General features: G+C 34.6%; 1 protein-coding gene and 1 pseudogene across 1 annotated transcript; one reads left to right on the top strand and one right to left on the bottom strand.

The window, feature by feature from the left end:
* The first annotated feature begins 2,905 nt into the window (after positions 1 to 2,905).
* LOC138306278 (uncharacterized) lies at positions 2,906 to 9,132 on the top strand. Its single transcript, XM_069246691.1, has 6 exons — positions 2,906 to 3,013; positions 4,004 to 4,337; positions 4,813 to 5,004; positions 5,560 to 5,730; positions 6,317 to 6,401; positions 6,771 to 9,132. Exons 2-6 carry the CDS (start codon positions 4,015 to 4,017, stop codon positions 7,845 to 7,847), a joined length of 1,848 nt encoding a protein of 615 aa, XP_069102792.1. The 5' UTR covers positions 2,906 to 3,013; positions 4,004 to 4,014; the 3' UTR covers positions 7,848 to 9,132.
* A 564-nt stretch (positions 9,133 to 9,696) lies between these two features.
* On the bottom strand, positions 9,697 to 13,002 carry LOC138306436 (piggyBac transposable element-derived protein 4-like; annotated as a pseudogene).
* Between the last annotated feature and the right edge of the window lie 5,026 nt (positions 13,003 to 18,028).

Here is an 18,028-nt window from a genome sequence, read left to right as displayed (position 1 = left end):
TTCATCGAAATGTGAAGCTAAAGGAATTAATTTGAACTTGTACATAAACCGAGTTTGCTAATGTAAATCTGTTTGTTTTGTGCATGAATAGAAATAACAGCGTAACATTAAAAGATAAGGACTAAATAGAATGAAAAACATATTTGCAACTGGCCAATATCAGGTCTCTTATAATAAGTTATTGACAAGAAGCCATTTGATTTATTAACAAGAAGTTGTTTAAGGCTTTAAGTCTAATTGGCCCCTGTGACAGTGAATGATGTTCAAGGCCATTTGTTTGAACAAAACCAGTAAGCCATTTATCCCATCATTCTACAGATCCAATATCACATCTAGGCCTCATTCATCTTAATATTTTTTCTTGATAGCTAAAATGAAAAGTGTATGTATGGTAGAGAGCACATGGTGGTCGGCGTATGATGACACATGGAACAATGATAATCCTTTGGTTCAGATGACCTTACAAATCATTAAGGCAACAGATTCTAAAAAGTAAAAAGCTATATTTTATTATTGAACACCAGAATGTACCCACGATAACAAAATGGAACCCGTGATAACATATACAAGGTACATGAGAATACAGCAAATGTAAACCAGAATACATGATAATACAGATCTAAGTAAAATGGTACATTTATATATTACAATTTCCTTCATAATAAATAGGACTTTAGACATTAACAATGTAATTTACAGTCAAGACCTGTAGAAAAGGTCAACAAGTTGTTTAATACTAAAACTTGTTTCCTTTTTATCACTTCAGGGCCCGGTTGTACAAACCGTGATTATAGCTTAATCACATGATTAGTGAAATTTTTATTTCTTATTTACCGCAAAATTTGTGATTATATCTTCACTAAACTCATGATGTAAATAAAGAATGGAGTTCTAAAAGTTTCTTATAAAAATTTTTATAATTTGTTTACGAGAAAATTATTTCATCCTGATTTGAAAATTGTTGTTAAGGACGTACCGAACAGTGATAATATTTTCGGAACTCCTCGGGCGAAAAAGTTAACGGTCTTTATCAACAAACGCTTTAATGATCAAGATTCGAGTTGACAGCTCCCCTTGCTTGACAACGTCATGGCCGAGTCGACTCCGGTCCGTGGCCGAGGAGGAACGTTTATCACCACACAAAAAACTTCTAAGCGGCCTGATTACTTTAAAAGCAAACATGCATCTAGGAAAGTAATAGTTGAACAGTCTACCGACACAATTAATCATTGTATAGAGGAAACGTTGCCAGAGAACTCGGTTGAGTCAGTTGATTGGAATTGTGGCCGCCGAGTGGTAGAACTTGGTGTTTTGGCGAAAAATTTGAAGTGTCGTTTGTGCGATTCTAGGATACATCTAGCAGACACAATATCGGAAAGACGACTTGGACTAGGGAGTATCCTCACTGTTAAGTGCTTACCGTGTAACATAACCACACAGGTGGACACTGGAAAACGAAGCACAAAAGGCGCTTTTGATATAAATTCAAAAGTAGCTATCGGTAAGTTGAAAGATGATATTCTACTGTCAAAATAAAATGTACTTTTATTAAGAGCATAACTGGGCCCACATGTCCAATAAGCTACTGTACAAACTAAATAGCGTTATGGTTAACCGTTGGGTAGCCTGATATACTCTGGCCCTAACACCAGACACTCAGCCATTATGACAGATAGATGTCTGGTTAAGGCTAAACCAGACATCTATCTGTCATAATGTCTAAGTGTCTGGTGTTAGGGCCAGAGCATATCGGGATAACCGTAAACCAGACATATACATGTATGTCATAATGTCTACGTTAGGTCCAGAGTCCTATCTCGGGCTACCCCTTAGGCTGTTTTCTGTACTTCAGTAGCCGTACTTGCGAAGATTACACTCGTATTTGCAAGCAATATTTTGTGGAAACCACCATAGTTGCTTCATTTTCATTTCGTTTAGGCTAGTGTTTCAGAAAAATATAAAAAATATTCCCGTACATTTCTGAATTCGATCGATAGGCACATATCCAAACGTAAACAATGGGTGTCTTCAAAGACGTCCGAGCATTATTTTTTTTCGGCTCGTAGCTAGGCTAGTACTGATTTTATAACCGGAACAAGGATTTTAAGCCCCATCAATCATGTAAGTTACAACGTGTCCTAGGCTAGTTTATAACCGGAACAAGGACCTTAAACCCTACTAATCAAGTAAGTTACAACCGTGTCCTGTAAGGTTCAGTTATAACCGGAACAAGGACGTTAAACCAATCAATCAATTAATAATAGCAAAGATTCGCCTAAGACATACACTTTGCAGTTGATTTCTTGGTTAATTAAGGGACATTTATAATTCAATTAACGTATTTTAATGGTCATTTTCATTTTAATTTTATATATTCTACAGTAGGATCTTCAAGCACATGTGCAGTGTTAAAGTGACCCATTCCCTGAATCCCTAATATTTCACAGATCTTCTTGTAAAATGTACATGTATTTCTGAAACAAAAAAAATCTATGGCCGAATAATATCTCCATATTGAATTATCTTAATAATTGCAGAAACTACATTAAGTTTATTGATCTTATTCTTCAAAAAAAATATATTAGTATGTTTTAATGTGTGTGTATGCCTATTTTTGTATTCTGATGACTGTAATTTGATCCATTATGTATGTATTTGTTTACATGTACAGTGTATGTATAATAAAATTTGTAAAAATAAAATCATTTCAAAATTTTATCAATTCTGAACACGGAATGTAAAAAAGATTTTAATCATTTAAAAAAAAGAAGTCTGAGGTCAGTGAATATATGTTACTCAATAAAACAATATTTATTTCACAGGAATGGTTCATTGCGGATTAGGACCAACACATATCAGTCAGTTGCTGATGGAATGCAACTTGCCACCATTATCAGATAAAACCTTAAAGAAGAAAGAGAGAGAAATAGGGGAGAAAATAGTGGAAGTCGCAAAAGAATCCTGCAGAGTTGCTGCCGAGCAGGAAAAAAACTTAACAGCAACTCAAAACAAAGTATATATTATATTCACATGCCACTTCTATATAAACTAACCAAGGCAAAGTGAAGTCTATTGGGTTATATAAAATTGACACCCAAAATGTGACCCATTCTGACATCACTAATGTTCATATAGGGATAGAATTTCATTTTTTTTTTTTAAGATTCTTGTATGGAGAATAAGAATATATTCTATGGGGTGCATTAGTTAATAGTATAAATATAAATATTAAACTGTCCTATGGAATTTGTGGTCTATATACAGTGTAGATTCCAAAATGCAGACCACATATTCCATTGAAAGACAATTTAACATATTACTTGATCATTTGCATAAAGTGCAAATCCATCAACTTTCATATATTTAATTTCATAAGGCAGATTTCTTATAAACATTCTCACTCAATGATTACAGTTGTTGTTGTTTAAATTAGGTAATGAGATTGACTTATTCTGTATTTGTATATTACAGAGTTATCTACCTTTGGGGGTAGGTATTGATTATGAAGTAACAATTGATACCTACCCGCAAGGGGGCTAACTCTAAGATGGAATAAGACAAAGTTAAATCCAAAATATGTTTCTTCATTGGATCTTTATCAAGGATTTGTATAAGTTGAATAAATATAACTAATATGCTTTACTTCATACTCAGTTATTTCAATATAGATGATGTGTAATGTATATGTAAATTTATGCAATTACATCATGTCTTCCTCAGGCAATGGAAGTGAGCTTTGATGGTGGATGGCAGAGATATCTTCTATATAAATGTTCTGTAAGGCATTTGAGCTCCAAGACCATTTTTGATCTATACAATTGATAAGTATACTGCAGCCCGAAGACCATACAATATTTTCATTTACAACACTAATGTCATTTAATTACCATGGTCTCTAATGCAGGGTAACAGGGGCCATTATACCATTGGCTGACTATTCTAGTTGGCAATATATTGGTTCATTTAATCAATCTTTAAATAATTCTTACATGGTTTAATTCAGGTCATGCAAGCATGATAGGGAAGGAAACTGGAAAAGTCTTATCATATGCTGTTAGGAGTAAAACCTGTAGGATCTGTAGCCAAGGGTCGACAACATCACACATTTGCATGAAAAATTGGTCAGGAAGTAGTAAAGCCATGGAATCAGATATGGCTGTTGACATGGCCCACCAGCTTAAAGACAACTGCAATTTACAGATACAGATTCTTCATGCAGACAACGATTCAACTACTACGTCCAGACTAAAGCAGTCTTTCCCTGACTTGGAAAAAAGAGATGACAGAAATCATACAAAGAAATCCATTTCAAAATGTCTGTATGAAATGTCAAAAAGGTAAGATATTATTATAAAAGACTGTTTGTCTTACATTGAGTTGTTTTCAGTTGGCAATAATGATATAATGTAATGAAGCTTGCTTGTGCTTTATCGGTATGTTGGATTTTCCATTTGTGCATTTATTTGTCATCCATTCTCCCATAACTGATAAGATACATGGCATCACTAGGTACATGGGTATCAGTAGAGTCAATAAGGCATTGTGATGTGACAATGTAAATATATTCCTCTGTATCAATGATTGTTTATGTCAAACTTTTGACAGGATGTGTAATAACATGCTTGAACAATTATAAAATGTAACAAAGTTTGTTCATATAAATGACATTAATCTTCATTCAAGGCAGAAGAGGTACATTTATTAGATATTTTGCAAATAATGTTTTCCTTGCCTGATTTTGCCTAATTTGTTCATTGTCTTAATGGTCAGAAATGACTCAAATATATATATGCTACTTGTTGTTATTTGCAGTCATAAAGAACTGAAGCAAGCAGAAGTTATACCTTATCTCACAAGATGCTTCATGTATGCCATCAGTGAGAGTAAGCAAGAGAATGATCTTCAAAATGCCCTGGATCGTATTGTTCCGCATGCTTTTGGAGATCATTCTCTGTGTTCAGATGTAAAATGGTGTACATTCATAGACAATCCATCAACATTCCGGTAGGTACCAATAATGTCTCTAATATACATATAATTAAAGATGCTCCACTGCCGACAGAGCATAAACGATACTCATCATTTGAACAATAATTGGTGTTCTATCTGTCTAATAAACACAACAAACAATATAAAAATAATTTATTTGTTTTTGGTGTGTCCGCGTTTGTAACTGAAGAAAAATACTAATTCGTCTGCTCCTGTTTTTTGATAGAGAAAATACCATTTGTCAGCAGTGGAGCATCTTTAAAGGATATATACTTCAATTTTGGTTTTCTTATCATGATGACAAAACAGATGTATTTGACATAATAACAAATTCCCACATATATATATTTTATTTTTATATTTTATATTTTTTTATATTTTCATTCAAGCAACTTGTCAATTACTATTTATGAATACCCAAGATGAAACATGGGTCCCAAGTTTGTACATGTACATATATATTACAGATTTTAAATCAAAATTGATATCTCTGTGGTGTTCCAAAATTTCTAAATATGTGAAAATTACTAGTAATATCACCAATTTTAATATATATGAATTTTGTTTTAGGTTTAAAAGTTTGCCAAAGGGAGAAGCCCTGAAAAGCCCCGACTTGAAAAAGGATCTCGAGGCAATGGTCCATAAATACAGAGGGAGAGCAAAAAGTTTATTAGAGTTAGGATCAACCCAAGCAAATGAAAATTTCAATCAAATGGTTTCTTCAAAAGCGCCAAAATCAAGGTAAGTGAGGTATTGTGTAACAATTAAATTTTGCTTGTAATAAAAATTGCATTAAATTAATTGATTTGAATATATTTTCATGTTATGGACTAGAGATAATCCAACAAGAGATCCATGGGCCTTTTAAAATGATCATCAAATTATTGGCACAAAACAACATACAGTCCCAGTACAAAGAAGGCAATACAGATCCTTATTTGACTAAGTACATTAAGGTCAAACTTGGAAGCCTTTCATCCTAGTACATGTATGCTACAATTAAGACCAATATATCTCGATCTGCTCATTTCACAATAATTTGTTTATAAAAATTAGCCTATTTGACCCTGTGACCTTGAATGAGGTCAAGGTCATTAAATTGGCATAATATTACTTTCATCAGAGTTCAAGAGGTCATGGAAGGAAGAAAATTAATTCCCACCAGTTTTGAGAATTTTCATAAGAATATTATAATATATATACAGAATGCGTAACCCATAGCTAAAGAACCCCCATTCATTTCCCATTCTTTTCACAGTTTAAGCAGAACACGACTTTAATCATCATTACATTTTATAAATATTTTATTGTTTCCATGACATAACAGGCACTATGGTGGATCAAGCTCTTTAATTAACAGAGTATCAGCAACTGTCCTGCAGAAAAATGAAGGCCAAACTTATCTAACAAAGGTAAAAAGTGAGATTAAATTTACACAACTTTATTCTCTCCATGTGCATTGACTTACAAAGTCTACCAGCTGCCTAACTGAAAATTTGACCAGCCAAATTTTGGGTAACATATAAAAGTTATTTGATTTCAGTGTGCATTGGCATTTTTAGGTCACCTGAGACGAAATTCTAATACGAAGGTTCAACTTTAAAGTTTATTCTAACTTGTAAACACTTTTTACAGATTTGAACCAACTTTGCAATGCTCTTTCTATATCAGCTTTCAGGTGACCGTCAAGGCCTCTTGGGCCTCTTGTTATTAAAGTTGTTAAACTGTGTATTTGAGCTTCAATATCAATGCTTTTATCTTTAAATTTCAACATTTTACAGGTAAATAAAGCATCACTACTGTCACCAGGTGAAGTCATCCTCAAGCTTACTAGTAAACTTGATGAAAGGAGAAGAAAGAGGCGTATTAAGGAAAAAACCTTATCTTTCAAGAAAAGACGTATCCAGAGTAAAAGTAAAAAGAAACAACAGGAAAGGCATTCAACTATCAAAGAGGGTTTAGTTTATCAAAGTAATCTAGAGTACTCTTCTCCTGACCTTGAATTTATTCCTGATCCTGTTTGTATAGATAAGTTTAAAAGTTTTGTAACATTTGATCTTGAAACAACCGGATTTGGTCACACCTGTGAAATTACACAAATTGCTGCATCAGTAGGGATTAGAAAGTACCAATCTTATGTATACCCAAGATGCCAAATATCTAAAGCTTCAAAAGTCACTGGTCTATCTTATTCCATGGGAACAAATAAATTGTATTTGCATGGAAATGAAGTACAAGGGAAATGCATTCGTACAGCTCTTCTTGACTTCTTAGAATATCTCAAAGAATTTGACCATCCAATACTTGTTGGGCACAACATTGCCAGCTTCGATGTGCCAATTCTGTTGAGGATTTTGAAGGAATTTGGTCTGCAGTGTGAATTTGTTAGCATTGTACCAGCATTTATTGACACTTTGAAACTGTCAAAGAAAATCTTTCCTAAAGAGGAAGTCAATGGCTGTTACAAGCAAGGTCATTTAGTGGAAACTTATTTGAATGTCAAATATCATGCCCATGATGCAGTAGAAGATGTAAATTCACTTCAGCAGCTTTTTACTACAAAGCTGATGGACAGATGCACTGAAGATGATGTGTATAGTATAAGATGCAAATTCTGCAAAGAGTCATACACAGAGTTTGTTAAAGCTAAAATTGTTAGTAAAGTGATTTGTGACAAGCTCAGCAAGAATGGCATTTCACTACAACATCTTCAGCTTGCAAGCAGAAGAGATGAAATTGGTGTTAAAGTAATATTAAAAGAAAATGGTATTCCATTGAAAAAATGTGAAAGTTTGTTAAAAAAAATCCAGGATCAAGAAGAGTTATGTTCAAAGGTAAAATGTTTAGACAATTGTTAAAATCAATATAAAATCATGTTCAAATTTTATAGTCAGTTCAGGACTATAGGATACAATTTTGATTCTGTGGTGGTATTACTCAATTTGTAGATAACCATTGAATTTTTTTGCTTTTAATTAATTGTATACCTAGGTTAGAAAATCATTAACTCTTGTACCTTACAATTTCTTATTATCACAACTTCATAAGGTCATTAGTAAAATTGACATTTCGTGAATGATCAGAAAATAACATTATTTATATGCAGCCATCTTTGATTTGGAGCAACCGTTACAGAAATAAAATACTGAAGATGTCTTGTAGGGTTTAATTGGTCCTTGGTTCTGCATATCTATTTGAACAAGAGGCCCTTGGGCCTTAACGGTCATGTCACTATTAGCACAATACAACCTAGTCGTTTAAAGATTTCAGCCTATTTGACCTCTGTGACCTTGAATGAAGATAGAGGTCATTCATTTAAACAAACTTGGTAGCCCTTCATCGCGCCATGTCACAGGCCCAATATCAGGTCTCTAGACCTCCTAGTTATTCTCGAGAAGTCGTTTAAAATATTTTAGCCAATTTGACCCCATGTGACCTTGGATGAAGGTCAAAGTCATTTATTTGAACAAACTTGGTAGCCCTTCATCCCAGCATACTACATGCCCTATATCAGTACCCTGGGCCTTATGGTTCTTGAGAAGAAGTTGTTTAAAGATTTTGGGCCAATATATGGTGTTTATGTGTCTTTAGTTTCATTCTGTATCTGACTTCAGGTGACATTAAGGGCATCTTGTTAAGAAAATTGATACACTTTTTTTTTGTATTATACAATAAAAAATATCTACATGTACACTGTAATTGTGCATTTGTAGCAAATTTTGATTGGTAGCATTAGATATATTGAATGCATCCTTATGGGGTGGCAATTCAAAACTGTTCAATTGTTCAATATTGTATTAATAATATAACATCTCTATGTGATAGGGACTAAACATTAATAATTACAAATGATTGGGCTGACCCACAGGGACCTTGCATTGGGGCAGGATCAAATGTGTTAATTTGAAAATATTCATATATCAAAGCAACTTTTTAGTGAAACAAAGTATGATTTAGACACAATTTAGTAATTATTGTTTAGTTGATAACTTTAAAGTAGCTTTATATCTCAGTCTTTCTTATGTGCAGCTTTGCATATAGCAATATATTGGATGTTATATATTATTTTTCTGTCTATTATAAAGTTGTTCAGAATTTAATATTTGGAATCTGTATTATTGTACATGCAACGTGCCTCATACATGTCTGTTATATGTATTAATGTTCATGTTATTGTTTGAGTAATATAATTACTATACATTGCAACATTTTATTGTTATCTGTTTTCATAATCATTGCATCGTTGGATACCCATGATCGAGTCACCGCTCTATCATGTACTACATAGAGCAGTGATTGTAACAAGAGGCCCAAGGGCCTTAACGGTCATCTGACTACCTTGACAATACTTGTGTAGAAAATTGATTAGATATGGTCATGATTGCCGGCCATCTTGGATTATAGATCGATCCGAAAACTAACAACACTTTGTCAGGACCATGTCAGGATCATTTCATGCAAGTTTTTGCCAAATTGCACTGGTAGAACTTGAGAAGTTCAAAATGTGTTTTCAAGCTGTGACGGACAGATGACCTGAAAATGGAGATATCAATAATCCATTATACAAAATCTCTGGTAAAAATTGATATTTACAATACTGAATACCTCATCACATGTTTTGTTTTAATACACCAAAGTACAAACACCTAAACAATACATTGTAAGTAGCATGTACCTGTTTATGTTTGAAAAGGATGAATTTCTTTGGATACATTTACCGGTATAACTGGGAAGGATGAATTGTAGCGACCAGACCAGGTTTTGAACCTGAAACCTCTGAACACAAGGTGAATGCTCTACTGATTGAACTACATTATTAACCCTAGTAGTGCTGAATTGTCTCATTCTGGCTATGTCTGAATGCTGAATTGTTCAGAAAAATTAAAAAAAAAAAATAAAATGAAAATGCTTAAAAATGTTAAAGACCTGTTTTACTTTATAATTTTGATTGTAAACCACAGTTATATATAAGTTTTTCCCTCTGAAGGAGGGTTAATAATAACAAGGAACACTTTTATTTGAACATGTATACATGAAAATTAATGGCGTTTACATCATGCACATATTTTATCAAATTTTTACACAAGATTCTTTCATCTTTATTTTTCAGTCGTAATTTGCACAATATAGATGTACATGTATACATAGTATGTTTGCGAATATTACGTTTTCAATTCATTTCATTAAATTCTAATTTAAGATCCATCTGCTTTACAATGTGACACAAAGTCAACCCAGGTGTGCATAAAGTTGGAAAAAGCTTGATTAGCGAAGAAGCCCATTCATACGGCAATTGTGCCACATATTCGGACAAACTAGCAACAAATTATCGTCTACGACAGCAGGGGTAGAACAAATATTCTGCAGTCAATAAAATATATAAGAATTCTTTCATATAAGAGTTATTCCAAGATATTAATCAGTTATCTCCCTTGTAGAAATTTATGTCCAACAACAGTTCATCTCTTCCAAGCCTAAATGTCTGTTATGCATAGCAGAGCTGATAGTTTCTCCTTTGTCATTTAGGTAATCCGTTACTTAGTAACATTGGGAATGTTTAAATTGAGGTTGTCCCTACATGTATCTGTGCGTAATTTTTTTTAAGGTTTTAAGGAGAAATATATGTGTTAAAAGCACTAAAGACATCTGTAAGTACAAAACTGTAAGAAAGGACATAATCACAATTTTAAGATATATAGTCCTTTTAAGTAAGGACAGAAAATAGTACCAAGTGTACTTTGCTGTTAGACAGCTAAAGTGTTAAAGCAGAAACTCTGTAAACTCACTTACCTGAAAAACTATGGGAGATTCATTCCAATACATTGAACGTTCAAACTTGTGATAAAAATGTCAGCAGTAACAGTTTGTTGTAAAATTGTCAGCAGTAACAGTTTGTAGTAAAATTGTTAACAATAACACAGTGGAACTATATACAATTTTGATGGAGTTTTAAAGTGTATTCCTCCAGAACAGACTTAAGACGTTTGTATGCCAGCACATACTCAGCTTTTGTGTGAAAAAGTTCAAAGCATGGCTCAATGCAGAGTGGCACTTGGCATTGTTTGCATTGGAAGTAGGTTTCCCGTCCCATTCGTTTCGGTACTGGTTCCTCTGGATTAGCGCATCGGAACAACTCTGCTTCAGCAGGCCCACAAACGACACATCGTCGCTTTGCGTGATTCCTGTTTCCTGAGGATGGCAAGTGGCAGATGAAGTGTCTAGCACTGAGTCTTTGCAGAACTTCAGCTGATGATCTCTTCCTGCCTCTAGATGAAGGACCAGATATTTCTGATGCAGTCACCAACTGATTCACCAACTCCCTTCTGAACACTCTCTGCAGGACAGGTTGTTGACTTCTGGTTTTGTACAGAATGTACGAATTTAAAACAGCTAGGCCGAGCACATGGAAAAAGACCTTTTTCCACCACTTCAAAGTCCTTCTTTCAAAGCTGCCATACGCTACCATCTGATCACATCTATCAACAGCACCCATATATTTGTTGTAGCTCAAAATGCAGTCTGGTTTTTTAATTTCAATTCCTTCCTGGTCTCTTTTACCAGAGTCTTCCATGACACCTAAATGTATTATTACATAGTAAAACTATCCATTTCAAGCCACAAAATGTGATAGTGTAACAAAATGTTTACATGAATTCATTTTGTCAAATTTAAAGAATATTCACATTCAGTACATTTATATTTACCATTATACAATTTGTTCTTTTCAATATGAATGTGAACTCAACAGAGTATTATCGAAGTTATGGTGCTCAATACATGTATCGTACCTTTGTGTATTGTTGTGAGAAGATGTACATCCTTTTTGTCTGCGTACTTGACTGCAACAAGCATGTCGTTGTTCATTACAAACATCTCGCCTCTAACCAAACGCCGATCCTTTAGATCCTGAGGTACACCACGTCTGTTTTTTCGCAAGGTTCCACATGCCAAGGTTGCGTTTAGAAATAAGGAATAAAATAATTGTGGACTACTGAAGTAATTGTCCATGTATAAATGGTAGCCTTTGTTTAGAAAAGGGTCAGCAAGACGCATGATGAGATCGTATGTTGCTCCAAACTGACTGTTCTGTCCTCCGTGACCAGTGTATAGTTCCATACGACTGCAATAGCCATTGTCAGAGTCACACAACATGTAAACCTTAAGTCCATATTTAATGGGTTTGTCCGGGCTATATACACGGAAATGGAGGTTCCCTCTCCAGGGTATCATCCCTTCATCGATGGCAATGTTCTTGTTAGGGTTATAACAACTTTGAAAGTTGGAAAGGATATCCTTGTAAGGCTCACCTAATTTCTGTAAAGGCGAGTAACCTGTTTGCCCTCTAGGAACTGCCCCAGAGTTGTCTGCTAGATGCAGTAGTCCAGTACACTCAACAATGATAAGAATCTGTCTCTAGACATCACAGATCTGAAGAAAGGTGTATTTATAACAGGATTACCAGACCAATAGTCCTGAATATCCAATTGCTGGACAAGTCCCATCGCAATTGTCATCGCTATGAACGCTTTCATTTCCCCTAGTGTTGTGTCTGTCCATTTCCTGTACCTAGAGTGACTTGGGAGGTCAGGGTGTGTTTCAGTGTATGTGGCAGCGTATCTATTTGTCTCAACCACGATCTTCTGAATTATATTGTCAGTAATAATACATTCAAAGTAGTCTAAATACGACAAGCTACCTTCTTCAGGTACCGACAAGATGTCCGTGTTAATACCTGCATTACCGGTAAAAGTGAAAGTAGACGGTTCCTTTCCGCCTTCAACCCAATTATCGATATTAAATCCAGTTCCGTCCTCGGCAATGTTGTCGATATCTTCAATATCAAAGCCCTCAAACTCATCACTATCTTCGTCTAGAAAGATTTCTTGAAATATCTGACGAAATTCCGGCAATACATTAGCTAGCTCGCCGGGGTTCTCCGGCTCCGCCATATTTGTTTACATTACCGACGAAAGCAGACACACATGATCGGTACTGTTTTGTTATAATAAATCAGGTTATGATATTTCCAAACAACGGTAATCAATTCATAAACAAACAAAAATATCTTATATTGATGTCTTAGTCATTTATTAATCAGAACTGAAAGACAGTCTTATAAAATAAGACTAATCTACCCTTCCGTATACTGAAGTAATCTATCGTACACAGTAAGTGGTGACGTAATTAAAGTAGGTCAATCTCGCGCCTAAAACTCGATCCCAATTTTCTTGAATTTTCTGCTAATTCACGGTCATGCAATAATTTACAGGCATCAGAACGATTAAAAATTACCTTTAGATTTGAATCGCATTATTCTCCGGCCATGACAGTGGTAAATAAGTGGATATATCCAATCAGTAACACAGAGCACTACTTGCACCTGTCATTGGTTTTGTGCGCACACTGCACTGAAAACATTACATCGGTGGGGGCTAAACCATGTAGCCCGCCCCGAGCCCGAGCTTTGGTTATTTTCGTTTTTCTGCACAACGACAGCACATATTAAAACGATTTTTGACACAACCTTTCTTTGTGTTATGTTTTATCTTTCTATGTAAGTTATATTTCATGAAATTAATTTGAATTTCATAAATCGACCTTTATCACTTTTCAAGGGGCTAAACCATGTAGCCCGCAATGGAGCGTGACATTTTACGATTTTTCCAAATTATTAAAATATTATGCCTTTTTGACAATAATTGCCGTAACCCAAACACCAAGTAAACCTATCTGGTCATAAAGGTATAAATTCAAACATATATATCCAATTATTTTATAACAAATTCTGCCTTATTTTGTAACTGCGTTGACAAGTACCTGTCTCGCCGATCTCTCTGTTTACCCGAGCCGAGCCCGAGATAAGGGCAGACAACTCTCCGATCCGAGTTTTTTTAATGACCGTACATGTAAAATGCACACGTTATTACATGTAGCCCGCAATGGAGCGTGACATTTTATGATTTTCTCAAATTATTTTAAATTTATACTTTTTTGAGAAGAATTGTTTTAATCCAAACAACAAGTAAACATAGCTAGTCTGATAAGTATAAATTTCATCAATCAATAATATCAAATTATTTCATAACGAATTCTGCTTTTTGTAACCTCGTTGACCTGTCTCGCCGATCTCACTGTTTACCCGAGCCGAGCCCGAGCTAAGGGTAGACAAATCTCCGTTCCCGAGCTTTTTCTAGTACATGTAGAACATTAAGCCATTCTTCAAGTAAGAATGTTTCCGAGCTCTGCGACGGTGACGCAGTTCTACACAGAGTCAATATAATAAAGTGTTTTCTATTCTACAAATGGTTCACTCCACTTCTCAGAGACCTTATCTAACATAGTTTTAAAAAAATCGCTTTCACTATCAAACCTCAATAATTTTAGAATATCTTCCAAATAAATAAGCAACATTAAATTGCAATTACAAATAAACAATATCATGAATAACTGATGTTTATTTCATGCAAAGTTAATTATCTAATTATTTTTCATTTGAATTTAATCAAGTTTTGTACTTAATGTCATTTAATTAAAATTCAAATATAATATAACATATAAACTGCTATTACGTTAATTAAATTATACAATATTGTAATAATAACGTGTGCATTTTACATGAACAGTCATTAAAAAGCTCGGGTCGGAGAGTTGTCTGCCTTTAGCTCGGGCTCGGCTCGGGTAAACAGTGAGATCGGCGAGACAGGTCAACGAGGTTACAAAAAAAGCAGAATTCGTTATGAAATAATTTGATATTGATATTGAAATTTATACCTTTATGACCAGATAGGTTTATTTGGTGTTTGGATTATAACAATTCATCACAAAAAAGCATAGATTTAAAATAATTTGGGAAAATCGTAAAATGTCACGCTCCATTGCGGGCTACATGGTTTAGCCACTTGAAAAGTGATAAAGGTCGTTTTATAAAATTCACATTAATTACATGAAATATGAATTATATGTATAGATAACAAATACCTCAAAGATTCTTTGTGCCAAAAATTGTTTTAATACGTGCTATCTTGGAGGAGAAAAACGAAAATAACCAAAGCTCGGGCTCGGGTTTTAAAGCTCGGGCTCGGGGCGGGCTACATGGTTTAGCCCCCACCCATTACATCTGTTTCCGGTGACGTAACTATCTATAAATGTCGCGATTTCCGGAAAAATTCCCGATGTATAGGGATTTCTTGGTCCGTACTGAAAATGGCAGATGTTATAAGACACGACTTTTATGTGAATGGAAAGAAAATATACGGGATTAACTAGGTATCTTATCGTTTCAGAAAATATATCTCAGTATACAGTAGAAACGGAGAGTGTAGTCTGCTCACGGTAGGTGAAAACTATTGTTTATTTTACTATTTTGAAATACCATTAAATTCTGAAATAAGAAGGATGCTTGTTTCTATTTCTTCAGGTACTAGTTGGAAAATCACGATAATATGCTGATCACGGTAAAAGGCATGTACACGGCTGTCATAAGATATAAGGACCGTTGAAAACCACGTTCTGATCAAACCTAATGGCATTACGTTTGAGTCGAATTCCGGATGAGTCGAATTATTTTTGTTGGTCCGTTGAATTTCGAGATAACGAGTTTCGACTGTATAATTATTTTTTGCACATTAACCGGGGAATACCCCACTTCATAGCCAGAACACCAAAAGGCGTCAATAGCAGGACACCAGTAAACAGCCAAAAGGCGTCCTCAGCACTACTAGGGTTAATTATCGATAATCCCACTTCCGTCCTCCTTCTGCGGTGGCCGAGTGTTTAAAATGTCCCAACACATTACCACAAGCGAATCCCAAGTGGGACAGTAATGCCAGGTACTGACTGCAGGTTGGTGGTTTTTCTCAGGGTCTTCCAGTTTTCCTCCACCATCAAATGTGGCACGTCCTTACATGACCCCGGCTGTTAATAAGACATAAAAACTAAACAAACCAAACATTGCTCATTAGTCTTTGCCGTAGGCTCCCTCATTGTCTACAAAATGTAGATACAAATGTATGTACTAGTCTACACTGCACTTGTAGGATTAGCTTGAAATTAATGTGTCCTTTGACCTTTGTACATGTACACCAATGATATAAAAACTTTTGGTCATGCATGTTAATTGTAATGAGAAAGCAGGGTCCTTGTAATGTTATCCAGTTGAACTTGTTATGTAAACATTGTAGGTGCCCATACATGTCCAAATCACATACATGTAAATGACATGTTAATGGCAACCTGTTTTAGAAGTGCATACTCAACATACACATGCATGCAAGTTCTGGCGTTATTGTTTACAAATGTATATATTATTTGACCATATCCGTATAAACCGTTTACTTTAGTAATTAAAAATGATACCCTACAACATTAAAATTCGTCGACAATTATACTATATACTCAGTACACATTTCAAGGCATCTCGCTGTGCTAGGCCTATCCCAAACATTTGCAGTATGCCTATTCATAAATAACAGAAAGTGGGTATAGTTATACATGTATCGTTTAGTGAAATGGTATCGTACTACTAAACAGTGCCTAAACTCAGTAAACTGGAAACGGAAATTAAGATACAGACTAACATCTGCAGTACGGAAACAATATTTAATCAGAGGACACCGGTACCACACGTAGAATAAGTTGTAGGTGAGAGCCGGTGACTCAGAAATATTCCAATCAAGATTCGAAACCACGGCCATTTGCAATAATATCCATATATATTACCGAGACACATACAGGAACTCGCCTGGTATGTTACTAACATGTACGTAAGCATTTATAATAGAATAAACGTTAGCACTGAACATTCGCTGTATGTCAATTAAAATGCCTACCGAAGGGCATAAACATATATAGGCCTACCGGTACCAATCAGAGAATCGAAAGTGATTATGAGCTGTCCCGCCATCATTCCGAAGGTTTCCGAAAAAGTTCGATGTCGCTTACACGCTTGTCAGACGTAAAATTTTGGCGCCAAAATTCAAATTTGTGCTGAATATTTGCCTATCGCTACTATTGAAGCTAAGATATCTTGAAGATGGGAAGATAGATTTTGTTCAAATCTTTTTCTTTTAAATCAACTTAAATTATAGAATGTCAAGAAAATCAATGAAGCGAAATCTTTTCACGGAATTTCCCATAATCATTCTTTCAAATATCATATCCAGGCAAAATGACGCTGTTTTGTGTCAATTCTTAGCATCGCAGAGAGACAATTCTGTGCCATTGTCACATAAAAGAAACAGTTTTAACGTTTTCTATGGAAAGACCATTATACTTTATAATATATGATACCCAAAATGTACTATATTCAAATATTACCGCACGAATTTGACCTAATTATAAAATTGTGAAAAAGTCACTTTTTAGGGGGTAGGGGTAGATAAAGGCCAATTTTAAAAAAAAGTACACGGTCAATTTTTTTAATATTCCTTCAAAATAAATCTTAGAATGGATATATTATGTGGACAAAAATTCAAGAAAATTAAACGACAAAATTTTTTGAAATCGTTTATTAAAGTTGAAATTCAAAAGGAAAATTTGGCCTTTTTAGACCTCAATTTTACGCATTCACGTAAAAAATTCACAATCAGTGTATTTTCAAGACTTCAAACGACATTGAGGACATTGATAGCCATATAAACTTTCATATAAAAGACAAAAAATGTGGTTGTTTGTAATATTTCAGTCAATTACCAAGCTTTGAAAATGTGTTTGTAAAATTGTATTTTGAAAAAACAAGCTGTAAAGTGGGGTTATTGAGAGCACAATATTTCAAAAACCGCACGGTCAAATTTCAAATAAAAGCCTTAATAAACAGTTTATCAACCAATCTTTCAGTGGGCAAATTTTAAAGAAAATTAAACGAGAGGAAATTTTTTGGCCTAACTGTATCGAACCACCTTAAACTGTGATTAGCTTAATCACCTTTTGAACAACTAGGTCCTGGTGACGGACTGACTATATAACAAAGGGAGGTAACCCTCTTATACCAGATTTTGTGTACTTTGTTTTCATAAACGATGGTTCTACAAACAGAACATCA

This window comes from Argopecten irradians, chromosome 13 (genome assembly GCF_041381155.1).
Source record: "Argopecten irradians isolate NY chromosome 13, Ai_NY, whole genome shotgun sequence".
Lineage (NCBI taxonomy): Eukaryota > Metazoa > Mollusca > Bivalvia > Pectinida > Pectinidae > Argopecten > Argopecten irradians.
The sequence above is the reverse complement of the archived record's forward strand: the minus strand, read 5'-3'. Positions and strand labels throughout refer to the sequence as shown.